Below are 15,717 nucleotides of genomic sequence, written 5' to 3' on the forward strand. Positions count from 1 at the left end.
GCATCTAGACTCTTTCCATTAATTAAAAATACTACTTACCCTGAGCTTGTAGAAGTTTAAGGGTAGCTTCAGCTCTGGCTCTGGCTTCTCTCTGAGATTTAGTTAAAAGTTTCCCTTCTTTTTTCAAGCGTTCTTTTCTTTCTTTTTCTTTTTGCTTTTTCCTTTCTCTTTTTTCTTGTTCTAATCTTTCCTATAAAAGAATATATATCAGACAAAAATTGTACTAGCTTAATCAATTATAAAATTTAAATGTAAAAAACCCAAGCTTCAAACAAAGCTTTTGCGATACATGCAAAGTATTATGTTAGGAGATTCCAAATGATAATATTTTAAATGTTATACATAATTTTTTTTGTTAATCCTCACCCACGGATATTTTTTCCACTGATTTTTAGAGAGAGTGGAAGGGATGGGGACAGACAGAGAGAGAGAAACATCGATGTGAGAGAGAAACATAGATTGGTGGCCTCCTGCATGTTCCCAACCAAGGCCAGGGAACGAGCCTGCCAGCATGCATCCTTGACCAGGAATCGAACCAGTGACCCTTCAGTGTTTGGGCCGACACTCTACCACTGAGCCACACCAGCCAGGGCGCACATAATGATTATTCATGAGAATAGACTATGTCTTGGCAATGATACATAAGCAACACGTGTCTGTACTTTAGGAAATAAAGGTAGAATTTTTCTGTACCATTTAAATCCAGACAACAGATTTAGAGGTTAGAGATATTTCATAGAGAAGAGATTTTAAGTTAAACACAATGTCAATGTCGGCAACTTTATGAAAACGTACCTCTTCTTTCCGCTTGGCTTCCAACTCCTCAAGCCGTTTGATGCGTTCTTCCTCTTCTCGCTTCTGTCTCTCTTCTTCTTCTTTCAGCTTAGCCAGAGCTTCCTGCATAGCTTTAACTGTGGCTTTGCTAGGTCCTTTTTTCTTCTCCTTCTCTTTGTCTTCCTTTTCTTTCTTTTTCTTCTTATCTTTTTTCTTTTTGTCTGCTTCATTGTCATCTATCAAAAAAGAATAGATAAACTGTTGGTTTTTTAAAGTTTCCTAAGGCAATGATGAGCAAACCCCAGAATTCTAGGACCATAATGGGCTGAAGCTGATGCCAGCAGCAGGCTAGAGCCTTTAGGCATCAAGGCATCCAGAAGAGCACAGGAGAACCTGAGCACCTAGATCAGCTTAGAATCCCCAAGTTAGCTTCCTTAGAAGCCTGCAACGCTGGTGTTGCTCTGAGTTGTCCTGAGAGATGCCAGAAGACAGCAGGATCTTGTCAGCAGGGACAAGATATAATGTATCTAATGTAGCTCTTAATCCACAGTGTCTGAATTCCTGCCTTAATTCTTAGCTAGTGTTGCTTCTATAAAATGGGAATAATATGAATGATGCCAATCTTAAAATATTAGAAGGGTAAAACACAAAAATATAGGTAATTATATTCTAAGAACTCTATAGTATTATGCTTAGAAAGCTAAATAAAGCTACTTTCATGGTGTTTCTCTTCAAATATGTCCAGATAATATTTCAAGTGGTTAAAAAAGTTATGTCAATTTTCCCCTTAAAAGTTTTACTAGTCTAAAGAAAAGCTATGTGAATCATTTGATCTGTTTTTATTCTGATTAAGAATGGGAAATTTAACTATAAAGCTTATTTTTTGTTAATTAGTTATGGTATTAAAAAGTGGCTATTGCTTAAAAGATGTTAACTAATTTCAGCATGTTTTACTTTTCTATTTCACAGGCTGAATTGGGTTTTTAAAAACAGCTAAGAGCCCTGGCCTGGGTAGCTCAGTTGGTTGAGCATCGTCCCATGCACCAAAAGGTGACCAGTTCAATTCCCGGTTTGGGTTGTGGGCTCTATCCCCAGTAAGGGGCATGCAGGAGGTAGCCAGTCGATGTTTCTCCCTCTCTCAGTTTAATGTTTCCTCTCTCTTTCTCTCTTCCTCTCTCTTTAAAGTTAATAAAAACTTTGATAAAGAAATATAAAAACAGGAAAGAATTCAGTTATCACCTGACACCAAGTTATCGTCAGAAGAATAAATTTTCATTAGGCAACTTCCACTCTTTATCAACAACAAAAAAATTGGTTATCACAGTGAAATTCTATAAAAATCCTAGTCTGTGTACAAACCGCTTGAAAGACATTTTGTATTACATATAAATCTTTAACAATAAACATCAATTCAGAAAGTACACAGATGTAGTTTTTTAAAGATTTTCTTACAATTAAGCATCTTTATAACCAAGGACAAATAAGAAAATGACTTTGGGGCATAATGATCAAACCTTAGATTAAATATGAACCCAAGCCTTTTGCCCTTTCTGCAATAATTTTACCAACCTTCAGTGGCTATGGGCAACTCTCCCTTCTCATCAGAGGCAGGGGCTGTTCCAGTATCAAGAGTCACCTTGGATTTTACACTTTCCTCTTCAGATTTCTTTTGAAGTTCTTTTTGTTTACTCTGATCCTTTTTACCAGTTTCTAACTCTTCTTTTTCTTTCAACTTCCGCAGTTTTGCCTTTTCTTCATCTCGCTTTTTTCTCTCGCGCTCTTTCTTTTCTGCCTTCTTTTGGGCCACTGTCTTAATTTTGAAGGAGTCTTCATCTTCATTCCCACTCTCTACAGTAGGACCTGGCTTATTTTTTTGATTTTTTTTCTGTCCTTTTCTAGACTGCAAAAATTCATCTGAATCATCACCACTTTCCCCTGAAGAATTTACTCTGGAATGCTCTTTAATTCTCTTACTGTTATCCTCATCCTCTTCCGACCCATCCGACTTCTTATTTGATTTTTGAGTTTTCCCTTTAGCTTTTTTAGAAAGTTTTTTTAAATCATCATCATCATCATCACTCCCAGAGTACATTTCCACTTTTGGTTTTGCTGTCTTTTTTGATTTTGAATCCTTATCTTCCAACAATTCATCACTATCATTCTCATCAAAATTTTGTTTTTTGCCTTTCTGTCCTTTCTTTTTTTTATCTTGTTTTGAGGATTCTTCTTCATTATTTTCTGTTGGCTAAAAAATTTCCATTGTTAGAAATATTAACAGAGTTATATTTTGTTTTAAAATAAATAATTGAAACTCCTCAGAGTCACATACTTCATTAAAAACACATCAAAAAATTCTCAAAATATTTTCAAAAGTCTTTTTTTATAAGGATATAAACCTCAACTAACTAACGAAAGCTAGCCTAGGCGTCAGGCACATCTCACACTCACAGTGAATGTCAGAATCCAGGTGCTCTAAAGTCAGCACTAATCACAATCCACACTTACTAGCTTCTTCCAATGGCACACAAAGTTTAAGGGGGGTATGGAAATAAGAATACCTATCACTTTCCCACTGTTCTGAAGCCTCTCCAAATTCAAATGATGAAAAAGAAACAATATTTAAGAAATTGAAGGTGGAGATAGGAAATGGTCTATCTCCAAATATATCAATTTTATAAACAGGCAAAATATCCCAAAATACCTTTAGATTCCAAATAAAGCATCTTTCTATCTGTAAAAGGCTTTAAAAGACATTATTTCTTTCCTAAAACTTGCTTTTCCCCTGTTGGCATCAGAATTTATAGAAAATTTTATCTGTTTGCAAAAGCAGCTCCCTAAAAACAGGCACTAGGAAGCAAGGCTGGCTAACAACCATTCACCTTTGTTGCCGCGGTTTCTCTGTCAGCTTTGATGCCTTGAGCCTCCCAAGACAATTCTTCCAGTTCTTTCAGGATATCATCTTCACTAGAAAAGATGAAAATATATTTAAGGCAAGGAATCAGCTTAATAAGTGAATCTTGTACCGAAGCTAGTAAAAAGCAAATATATTTGAAATATACTTACTCAAAGTCTTGCCTTTTTTTTTCTTTTTTCTTCTTCCCCTTGGACTTTTGAGGCTCCTGCTCCTTAGCAGCACCAGCTCCTTCTATTTCTGCAGCCAAGGCATCAAGATCAATGTCATCCTTGGCACTTAAATGAAAACAAAGAAGATCTAAATGTTACTCGAGAACAAAATAATCTAGCACATTCACCTACAGGGAAACGTTTTAGAAAAATGTTTTTATTGATTTTAGAGAAAGAAGGGAGAGATAGAGAGAGATACATCGATGACAGAGAAAGATTCATCAGCTGCCTCCTGCCGGCGGCCACAGAGGGAGGCCCAGGCCACCTAGCTGGCAGCACTGAGGTGGGTGGGCGGGGCCTCCCTCTGCGGGGTGATCGATTTTGGGGCCCCGTGATCGCCCAACAGAGGGAGGCCCAGGTCACCAGCCAGTGATGCTGTGGCGGGTGTGTGAGCAGGCCAGCGATCACCCTGCAGAGGGAGGCCTAGGTCAGCCAAGCTATCACACCCCACGCCTGTTACCCACAGAGGGAGGCGACCGGTGGCGGGGGACGGGGGGGGGGGGGGGAGGGCCAGCACCACACAGATGGCAAGCAGTGGCAGTGGCAGCAGGGCTAGGCCCTGATCGCCAGCCAGGCCTAGGGACCTTACCCAAGGAGTCCTGGATTACGAGAGCGCACAGGCCAGGCTGAACCCGCCCCCGCCCCCCCCCCCGCCCCTGTGCATGAATTTTGGGCACTGGGCCTCTAGTAAATAAGACAAAAAACACATAGTTATCGTAATAAATGAAGAAATAGTGTTTAACCAAAATCCAACACCCTTTCCTGATAAAAAGAGTCAACCAACTACGAACAGAAACCAAACTTTCCTCAACCTAAAAAGGGGTCTCTAGGGAAAACACAGCTAACATTACACTTAATGGGGGAAAACAAAGTTTCCCCTAAGATCAGAAACAAGACAAAAATGTCCACTCTCCCCATTTCTATTCAACATTGTACTGCAAGATTTAGCCAGAACTTTAGGCAAAACAAAGAAAAAGCATTTAGAGTAGAAAAGGAGGAAACCATTTGAACTTGCCTAAGACCTGACCATGCACAGAGAAAATCCTAAGGATAAAAAGATTATTACAGCTAATAAGTGAATTCATTAAGATTGCAGGATAGATCACTGTACAAAAAATCAACTGTATTTAAACTATGCACTAGCAATGAACAATCAGAAAATGAAATTAAGAAAAGAATTCCATTTACAATAGCATAAAAAAAGAAATGCTCAGGAATAGTTTTTGAAAAGAGTTGCAAATCTACTCTGAAAACTACAAAATATTATTGAAAAACACCAAAGACCTAAATAAGTGGAAAGACATCCCATGTTTACAGATCAGAAGGCAAAATATTGGCAATACTCCCAAAATTGATCTATAGCAGCAATTTTCAAACAATGTGCTGCAAGAATTTTTGAAACATGCAATATCTGACTATTTAGTCAGGGCACTGACCTCTTTTCCCTAAGATTGTCAAATAAAAAAATGATAACAGCCAACACAATAGCTGTCCATTGTAAATGAATCAAAATTACATCTTTTTTTGTCAGATCAGCAAAAAACATATTTTTGGAGTGCTACAGAATTTTAGTAATTAGTTTATATATGCCATGAGATGAAAAAAAAGTTCAAAATCGCTGATCTACAGGTGAAATGCAATCCTAATCCAAATTCTAGCTACTCCCTCCTCCCCTTTTTTGCAGAAATTTACAAGCTGATCCTAATATCTCTATAGAAATGCAAGAAACCCAGACTAGCCAACACAATCTCAAAAAGAACAAGGTTAGAGAAATCATACTTCCCAATTTCAAAACTTAATACAAAGCTATAGTAATCAAGACAGAGAAGTACTGCTTTAAGGATAGACATATAGATCAATGGGACAGAATTGAGAATCTATAAATAAACACCTACACACATGGTGAACTGTTTTCAACAAAGAATTAAAGTCTTTTTAACAAATGGTGTCAGGACAACTGGATATCTACATGCAAAGAATAAAGCTGGACCCCCCCATGTTACATGATATACAAAAGTTAACTTAAAATGGCTCAAAGTTTAACACTATAAAACTACTAGAAGAAAACCTAGTAAATCTTCACGACCTTGGATCTAGTGATGGTTTCTTAGATCTGACACCAAAAACATAAACAACCAAAGAAAACATAGATGAATCAGACTTCATCAAAACTAGAACCTTTTTGCTATAAAGGATATCACCAAGAAAGTGGAAAAATAACCTCCAATGGGAGAAAAGAAAGGCAACTCACAGAATGATAGAAAATATTTGCAAATCATACCTGGATAAAGGGTTGGTATGTAGAATATATAAAGAATTCTTATTCCTAAAAAATTTTTAAATGGGCAAAGGCTTTGAATAGACAGTTCTCCAAACAAGATATGCAAATATCCAATAAGCACAACATTTAACATTTTAAACCATCATGGAATGACAAACCAAAATCATAGTATGACACCACTTCACACCCATGGGATGGCTACTACACAGTAATCAAAAAGTCAGTTGATAAGTGTTAATGAGGATGTAGAGAAATTATAACTCTAATACATTGTTGGTTGAAATGTAACATGGTATTTCTTAGATCTTTATTCCTTTTCCTTCCTCCCACATTCTCAAAATAGTTACAGCATGGTTTTGGTTCTACATTAAGTGTTTCATTATGTAAATGTTGTAGTTACTGCTGGGGCAAGTAGTACACTGTGATTATTTCAATACTGTTTAATACGGGTTTCAAAATACCTTTTGCACTAAACGTTCTCGACAATACATATTTGTTACAACGCATAAAATAGAAAGAAAGGGAAAAAAAAGCAGTCATTTGTGTGTCACTAATTAAAACATTTGAATGCTGCTATATCTTTAATTTTCTCCATGCTCTCCCCCTTTACTATTCACATATTAGGACAAACTAATCATCTAATCACAACATAGTCCTCATCCTTTATACAGCTACTCCTAATAAGAGTACAATAAATTGGTGACACACAAGACAAACAACCATCCTGGAAAAGTTTTCCTATTTACCAGAAAAAAAAAAGAAAAAGTATTACATTAACAGCAATGAAAACTGTAAGATACCTAGAAATAAGCAAAGAAATAAATATTCTAAAGACTCAAGAAAATTATAAAATATATATAAAGCCCTAATATGCAAATAGACCAAATGGTGGAACAGCCGAACAACTGGTCACTATGACGTGTGATGACCACAAGGGGGCGTGTGCAGAACATGGCAGGCGTCGGGCGCAGCGGGATGGTAGAGCAGGTGAGCGGGGGACGCCAGACCAAGGTGGGGCGCCAGTCGCTTTCATTGGGGGGAGCCTCTGGTGGTTACTGAAAATTCTTTGCTCCCATGCACCACGGTCCCGCCTGGCACTCGCACCTGCTGCCAGCACCTGGTGCCAGCCCCGATCACCCCTCAGGGCTTCTCCACCTCCCCCTGCTTCTGAGGGGCGATTGGGGCAGCAGCCGCCACTCGCACCCAGTGATGGCGCCCAACAATCAGGGCCAGTGCCAGCAGACAGGGGACCAAGAGCTGCGGTGGGAGGGGCCGGGCCGGGGCGTGGAGGATCAGCCGAGACCCGCTCCTGTGCCCACTGCAGCCTCGTGGCCCACAGTTCCTTTCAAGGTGCACGAATTCATGCACTGGGCCCCTGGTAATAAAATATTACTTCAACCATGTCCAGCATGGCCAGTGGTGAACCTGAGGAGGGGCAGTGAAGGATTAAAGAAAACAGACAAGAGAATACAATTGGGGCCAGGTAGATCACTGTGCCTGGATGAGGAAACAGTGACACAACCTGTAAGCCCAAGCTTTATTTTATAGTCAGATCACACAAAGCAAAACAAGGGCAAGATGTTTACGATGTTCTGGCGAGTTTCAAATCTGCTTCTTTCCTGTTGTTGCCATTCTTTGAACTCTATCAAACTTGGATTAGGCAGCACTTGCTGCACCTCCTGCAGCCCACATCCCTTAGCTACCTAGGACTGCAGGGTCAGACTATAAGGTCAAGCTTACAACCATAGCCTTTTGGCTATAATTGTGCTGGGAGGGCTTTGCCCTCCAAGTTGGGACTTGTATGTGGCTTTGACACAAGTCAGTCTGAGGCTTGATCCTGTCCGAACGCTGTAGCTGCACTCCACAATTACTGACATACAATTACATTAACCAAATACAGAAGCATGTCATATTATTATTTGTTGATCACTGTATAAATGGCACTTTAATAGAAACTCAATACATTTATTGAATGGGATGATTCAATAACATAAAGGTGTCTAATGTACCAAATAATCAACTCCCAATTAAAATCAACCACCACAGCCCTAACCGGTTTGGCTCAGTGGATAGAGTGTCGGCCTGCGGACTGAAGGGTCCCAGGTTCTATTCCAGCCAAGGGCATGTACCTTGGTTGCGGGCATATCCCCAGTAGGGGGTGTGCAGGAGGCAGCTGATCGATGTTTCTTTCTCATCGATGTTTCTAGCTCTCTATCTCTCAAAATCAATAAAATATATTTTAAAAAAATCAACCATCACAGATTTTTAATAGACCTCAATAAATTCACCTATTATATTAAAATACATATGTATATACACTGAGTGGCCAGATTATTATGACCACCTGACATTTGTAGGCAAATTAGCTATAATTTCACGCTGAAGTTGCCAGAGGGCCAGATTATTATAAACGTCTGTATAGCACAACATACCTAAGTATCGTTGCTGATCAAGTTCATCCTATCATGTTGATGGTTTATCCCAATGGAGATGGCTTCTTCCAACAAGACAATGCGCCATGCCACGGTGCTCGTATTGTGTAGGAGTGCTTTCAAGAGCATGAGGGAGACTTTACCTTGCTAAGGTGGCCCCCACAATCACCAGATCTCAATCCAATTGAGCATTTATGGGACGAAGTTAAAAGAGCCATCAGGCAGCTGGTTCCACAACCATCAAATCTCACAGTAATGGACAGTGCTATTCATCAGGCATGGTGTCAGACCCCTCACATCACCTTTCAACATCTCGTGGAGTCAATGCCAAGAAGAATCGCTGCAGCATTGAAGGCAAAAGGTGGCCCCACAAAGTACTGATGGGGTGGTCATAATAATCTGGCCGGTCATAATAATCTGGCGCTCGCGCGTGCGTGTGTGTGTGTGTGTGTGTGTGTGTGTACTAGAGACCTGATGAACAAAATTAGTGCATGGGTAGGGTCCCTAGGCCTGGCCAGTGATCCAGGCTGATATACGGGGCGACCAGGGAAGCCCCCACCTTGGCCGGCCTGGCGCCACCCGTCCGCCTGCCCTGCCCCCGTCGCCTCCCTCTGCAGGGTGATCTGTGGGGCGATTGGGGGGCCCCGCTGGCACCAGCCTTGGCTGTCCTGGGGCCTGCGGGCTGGGGACAGCTCCTGCGTTGAGCATCTGCCCCCTGGTGGTCAGTGCGCATCATAGTGACCAGTCATTCCGCTATTCGGTCGATTTACATATTAGGCTTTTATTATATAGGTTACCATAAATAGGTAAAACATTAAGAGCATTATATTAACACTAGAGGCCCAGGGCACGAATTTGTGCAAGGGTAGGGTCCCTGGGGGTGGCCTGCAGAGATTGGGCCCCAGCTCACGCCTCCAGCCCTGCAGTCCCGCCTGGCACCCGGCCTTGGCCTGGTGCCGCCCCCTCACCTGCTCCACCATCCCACCTGCGGGGCAATGGATCAAGGCCGGGCCCCTGCCCCCTGCCTCTGCCATTGGTAGCTGTCTGCAGGGCGATCAGCAGGTGATCAGGCCCCTGCTCACACCCGCCGAGGCCTGGCGCCACTCGCTCACCTGCTCCACCATCCTGCTGCAGTCCATCGGGACCAGCAGCACTTCCACGGCAGTCTGCTGCCAGCATCGCATCGCCGATGCCCACCATGTTCCACGCTGCCCCCTGGTGGTCAGCGCACATCATAGTGAGTGGTCTAATTCCCAGTCTCCCGGTCGAACTCTCTGTCAAATGACCACCCGAGGGGACAATTTGCATATTAGGCTTTTATTATATAGGGTAGGATGCCCTCAGGTACCTTAAGTTGTCCTTGAGTGATTATCAAGCACTCTAAGCACTTGTTGGCCAAACAGTAACGATGGTCAAACAGCTTGGAATATGTCTCACAAATGCCTAAATACAGTTTAGGAATCCCTAAATCAGCAATTCTCAAAGTAGGTCCCAAAACCTGTTCAGGGGGTCTAAATTAATTCAAGGATCAAAATTATCTTCAAAATAATACTAAGATACTATGAGCCTTTTTTAATTCTCATTTTCTCCCAACTATACAATGGTGTTTTCCAGAGGCCACATGATGTATGTTGTTGTAGACAGAATGCACAAGCAGATGAGAAGTTATCTTCTAGTAAGCCAGACAGTAAAGAAATTTGTGCCGAAACCGGTTTGGCTCAGTGGATAGAGCGTCGGCCTGCGGACTGAAAGGTCCCAGGTTCGATTCCGGTCAAGGGCATGTACCTTGGTTGCAGGCACATCCCCAGTAGGAGATGTGTAGGAGGCAGCTGATCGATGTTTCTCTCTCATCGATGTTTCTAACTCTCTATCTCTCTCCCTTCCTCTCTGTAAAATATCAATAAAAAATATATTAAAAAAAAAGAAATTTGTAAAAATGTTTAATACCACTCTTCTCATCATTTTAAAAGATTAATGATGTTATTTATTACCTAGAGGCCCAATGCACGACATTTCGTGCAAGAATGGGCCTTCCTTTCCCTGGCTGCTGGCACCAGTTTCCCTCCGGCACCCAGGAGCCCGGCCTTTGCTCTGGCCGCCGCCTCCCGCCTTCACTCGGGGCCGGCCATCGCCATCTTTGTTGCAAAGTGACAGTCAATTTGCATATTCCGTCTTTACTAGATAGGCTATGTAATGTGTTTATTTTTAAATTCATAAATACTTTAAGAATATTTTTGTTTAACTTGTAATGTGGTAAGTATCAATAGCTATAACCCACACTGACAAAAACATTTTGGGTTCCTAAGTAATTTGGAAGTTTTAGGACCCAAAATTCTCAAAACTGCTATTCCAACCTAACCACTGACACTCAGTTCCTCAGTTAAACAATGCTTTGCTCTCCTTATAGATTGATGCACGAAGATTCGTGCAAGAATAGGCCTTCCTTTCCCTGGCTGCCAGCACCGGTTTCCCATTATTGAAGAATAAGTAATGTGCAACTGGTGGGCAAGTGACATTAAAAGTAACTACATGAGCCCTAACTGGTTTGGCTCAGTGGATAGAGTGTTGGCGTGGGGACCAAAGGGTCCCAGGTTCGATTCCGGTCAAGGACATATACCTTGGTTGCGGGCACATCCTCAGTAGGGAGTGTGCAGGAGGCAGCTGAATTGATGTTTCTCTCTCATCAATGTTTCTAACTCTCTATTCCTCTCCCTTTCTCTCTGTAAAAAAAATCAATAAAATATATTTAATAATAAAAATAAAAATAAAAATAAAAGTAACTACATGAGCCCTGCCCAGGCTCAGTTGGTTGGTTGGAGCGTAGTACTATACACCAAAAAGTTTCAGGTTCAATTCCCCAGCCAGGGCACATACCTAGATTGCAGGTTCGATCACTGGTCAGGACATGTACAGCAGGCAACCAATCGATTTTCCTCTCTCACATCGATGTTTCTCCCTCTTCCCTCCCCCTTTGCTCTTTCTCTAAAAATCAATAAAAACATATCCTCAGGTGAGGACTAAAAATAAAAGGGGTTGCATCAGCTCCAGATCTCAACAGAGATCACCAATACAGAATAAGACAACAAGAAAAGTTCATCTGCCTTCTTATTCATTTATGGAAAGCTAGAAATTCTTTCCCTCCTGCAACACACCAATTTCCTAAAATATCAGTGTCGGAACGAGCTAAGAGAACTCTCAGATTAAGCATCTTTTTTTTCTGATCTAAAGTATGCAGATACATACCCCAGAATTCTACTGACTCATGAAAGATCTTCTAGTTCCTGAATGACATCTCCACCTCCACAATATATGACTGTGTGATAGGTAAAACAGTTATCTTCCTTCCCTCTCTATTCTTTGGGGAGGTGTGTGTGTGTGTGTGTTGGGGGGGGGGGGGGGAGAGATGGTATTAATCCCACTAGTTATAATGAGATACCATATTCCTTATAACTTGAAAAATATAACTGCCAGATTTGGGGGATCCAACAAAAGGAGGGATACCAGAATGAAGAATTGGATGTTAATTGTGAAAAAAGCAGATAATTCAGGTCCTTTTCTCTGCACACATTAGTAAGAAACATTCATCATATTGTGTAAATGAAAACAGTAGGACATGTCTTGAGAATGCAAGTTTCCATAAGATAAGGTCCCATTATGTAAACTGATGACTGGGAAAGTCATAGAAAGAAATGAAAATATTAGCCTTATATTCTGTATAAACTGTAGATGTTAAATACTATCCCTTGTCTCATCAAGAGTTTTCCCAAATGAAAAAAAGTCAGGATCACTTGCTGAATACCCTATATCAAAGCCTCATTCTCAGAATTACACAAGCTGGAACAAAATTCTAGAACTTAGTCTTTATAAAAAGTTTAGTCATTGGTATAACAAATATATGCTACCCAAATTAGATACTCAAATGAAATAAAACCTAATTTTAAATGAACACTGAGTGGCTAAAAAGTTAAAACAGGGATTAAATATAACACTATAAGAATTGAAACAGTCAAGTAATTTATGCTCTTTCCAAGAACTGAAAAGTAGCTCAGTGCCTTATCTTGATAACTAATAAACAGCTGCTCATTTCTCACCCAATTCTACTTGGCCAGAAACATGCTCTACTTAGGAGAGCTTGGTTAGGGAAGAGGTGGGATGAATGTAAAATCTTTAAAAGTGGAGATCTTTATACAAGAAAGTAAAACCAGGTAATACCTAAATATACTAACCATCAACTAAGCAAGTCATAATCTTTTTGCTGGAGGATCTTGACTTTAATTTGAAAAAAAGAAAGAGAAAGAAAGAAAAGAAAGAAAAAAAAGACAAGACAAGACAAGACAAGACAATGGCATATTCGATGCAAAATAAAACTAGGTATGCCTGTACTATTTAAATATACAAAAGGTCAAAGTAAACTAACCAAGTAGTGAAACTTCCCTCTCCCACTCCAAAATATCTAATGTAGAACACCAAAGTAAAAAGGCCCAGCAATTCTGGTCAAAGGGGACCCTCTGCAAAACCCTAGGATTTCTTACGTACAATTTGAACAGCATCAAGCAAAGGAATCCATGAAGGAAAAATAAGATGAGAAAACCTTTTCAATTACATTGCCACCACTTTCCTTTCAAGGTGAGCCAAAAAATAAAGACTACAGATTAGTCTGAGCTGGGATAAAAACAAAACAAAACAAAACAAAACAAAAATACTTGCCCTAACCGGTTTGGCTCAGTGGATAGAGCATCGGCCTTCGGACTGAAGGGTCCCAGGTTCGATTCCGGTCAAGGGCATGTACCTTGGTTGCGGGCACATCCCCAATGGGGGGTGTGCAGGAGGCAGCTGATGGATGTTTCTCACTCATTGATGTTTCTAACTCTCTATTCCTCTCACTTTCTTTCTGTAAAAAATCAATAAAAAATATTTTAAAAAAAAATACTCCCCAAACAATAGGAGCATTCCTTCTACACTTCCAAACCAATCTTTTAACAACAGGCTCCAGTGTTTGCAATTGAAACTTTACATCATCCGTGAAAATCTTCATGAATCAATAAGAGACACAATTTCCTCCAAAAATACAGACAATAAAATTCTCCCCTCTGAATATTTTTTCTATTTTAAGTCTGGAAGATAAAAACTGTAAGTAAAATAACAACATATACATGTACTTTTAAACCTAAAGAACAGACTTCGTAATCATGAACCAAACCAATTGTTTAAAAAAATCTTTTTAATTAAGAGAATCAGTGAAATTAGAAAGTTGGCTGCACACTTCATAATATTTAAGAAAACACTTGACAGTGGCATTGCAGTTGTGTTTTGTTCTGTTTCTACAGGTTTCTCCCCTCAAGTATTATCTTTCAAATACACCTGAAGAATTTACTCATGAACAGATTCTGAGGTTTGCTAAAATATCCAACAAGGGACCAAGCCGGGTTTGGCCCAAAGAATAGATCCTGGATCTGTGGACTGAAAGGTCCCAGGTTCGATTGGGGTCAAGGGCACATGCCCGGGTGTGGACTGGATCCCCTGTGGGGGGCGTGCAGGAGGCAGCCATCGATGATTCTCTTATCATTGATGTTTCTCGCTCTCCCTCTCCCTTCCTCCCTGAAATCAAAATATATTTTAAAATACATATATATATATATATATACAACAAGGCAGTCCTGGCAGTCTGGCTCAGTGGTTGAGCGTTCACCTATGAACCAGGTCGCAATTTGCTTCCAGGTCAGGGCACATGACCGGGTTGGGGGCTCGATCCCCAGCATGGGGTGTGCAGGAGGCAGCCAACCGATGATAATCATCAATGTTTCTACCTCTCTCTCCCTTCCTCTCTGAAATAAGAATATATTTTAAAAAATAAAATATCCAACAGGTGGATGAAACAGGATTGACCATGTGATAACAATGGGTGAAGCTGGGTAATTGGTACTCGAAGCTTTTTATACTTATCTATTTTGTGTACACAGTTCAAAGAAAAAAGTATCCCACGCATCAAAACATCCTGTCAAAGGCAGGGAAATTTTGTCCCACTAAATCACCCAGAATTCTGCTTTTTTGGGGGGGTACTTATCCTGTTTGATTAATAATTAAGTCCTATTTTTCAAACCAATTAACTTCCTCCAGTGGACCTGTAAGTGAAAAACAAGCCTCACCCTGGTATCTTTTAATTCCACTTATCAACTAGATGAGTGCTAGGTGAGGAAACGATCTAGAATTCCTACTTATAATTAGTGATCTTATTTTAACTTCAACACCACATGTCCGTTTTGAGTCAGAATGATGAACTATCACGGGTTGTTTTTGTTTTGATTTACCTTACTCCCCTCCCCCTCCCCCCGTATTTGAACTAAGTTTGGTGAGTGGTATACAAAGGCGAAAAGTAACAGACGTTGTTCCCTCCCAGGAAGCAAACCCTTCCAACGAGAAGAGTAAAAGACTCAACCGAATGTGACACAGAAAAATGACCGAAATCTCGGGGTGCTCCCTCCCTCCCCCAAAAGGCTTTTAAGTGGTGAGAAAGGAGCGACCCTGGTTGGTCGGTTTCCTCTCCGCCTCCTTTCTTAGGGGAGGTGCTAGAGAGCAAAGAAACCATCGAAAGACTGGCCGGAAGAAGGAAAGCGAAAAGCATGGAGTCCGGACAACCAGCCCTGAAATAATCGAGAACTGTACCCACCAAATTAGATGAACTCAAGGGGGAGGTGAGTGCAAAGCGCCCCCAACGCACCTGCGGCTCCCAAGTGGGAACACCCGGCTACGGGCACAGCTGATTCGAGCTCCCTTCGCCCCCCAGTGCTCGCAGGTACAAAGGCGCACAGAACTCCTCCCGAGCCGAGCCTCGAGCGGCGCCCCGAAAACGCCGACCACCCGGACCACGCCGGGAGCCCCGAAACCACTGCCCGGTTCTCAGGCCAGAGGCCCCTCTTTTCCTGGCCGGGCGAGGGGCAGAAGTGGGACTGAGTCTGGCTCGGGGAGCCCGCCAGCCGCCGAGGCCCTCCGCGCCTGCCCGGAACCGGGGTCTCGGGCCCGCGGCGCCCACTCAGGGCCCAAGCCCGGTGCCCTGCGAGGCCGGCCTCGAGCCTCAACCCTGGTCCACCCCGAGCTGGTGGGACCCGC

General features: G+C 41.5%; 1 protein-coding gene across 1 annotated transcript in view; it reads right to left on the reverse strand.

Annotated features, from left to right (window-relative positions):
* EIF5B (eukaryotic translation initiation factor 5B) overlaps positions 1 to 9,810 on the reverse strand; it is a 51,893-nt gene extending 42,083 nt beyond the window's left edge. The window contains exons 1-6 of the mRNA XM_023761472.1: positions 9,723 to 9,810; positions 3,838 to 3,991; positions 3,654 to 3,738; positions 2,344 to 3,019; positions 796 to 1,010; positions 40 to 190 (exon numbers count right to left, since the gene is read on the reverse strand). Coding sequence (XP_023617240.1) covers positions 40 to 190; positions 796 to 1,010; positions 2,344 to 3,019; positions 3,654 to 3,738; positions 3,838 to 3,991; positions 9,723 to 9,810 — 1,369 coding nt within the window. The remainder of the gene's footprint in view (positions 1 to 39; positions 191 to 795; positions 1,011 to 2,343; positions 3,020 to 3,653; positions 3,739 to 3,837; positions 3,992 to 9,722) is intronic.
* Positions 9,811 to 15,717: the final 5,907 nt, after the last annotated feature.

The sequence above is a fragment of the Myotis lucifugus genome, unplaced genomic scaffold (genome assembly GCF_000147115.1).
Source record: "Myotis lucifugus unplaced genomic scaffold, Myoluc2.0 scaffold_210, whole genome shotgun sequence".
NCBI classification, from domain to species: Eukaryota; Metazoa; Chordata; class Mammalia; order Chiroptera; family Vespertilionidae; genus Myotis; species Myotis lucifugus.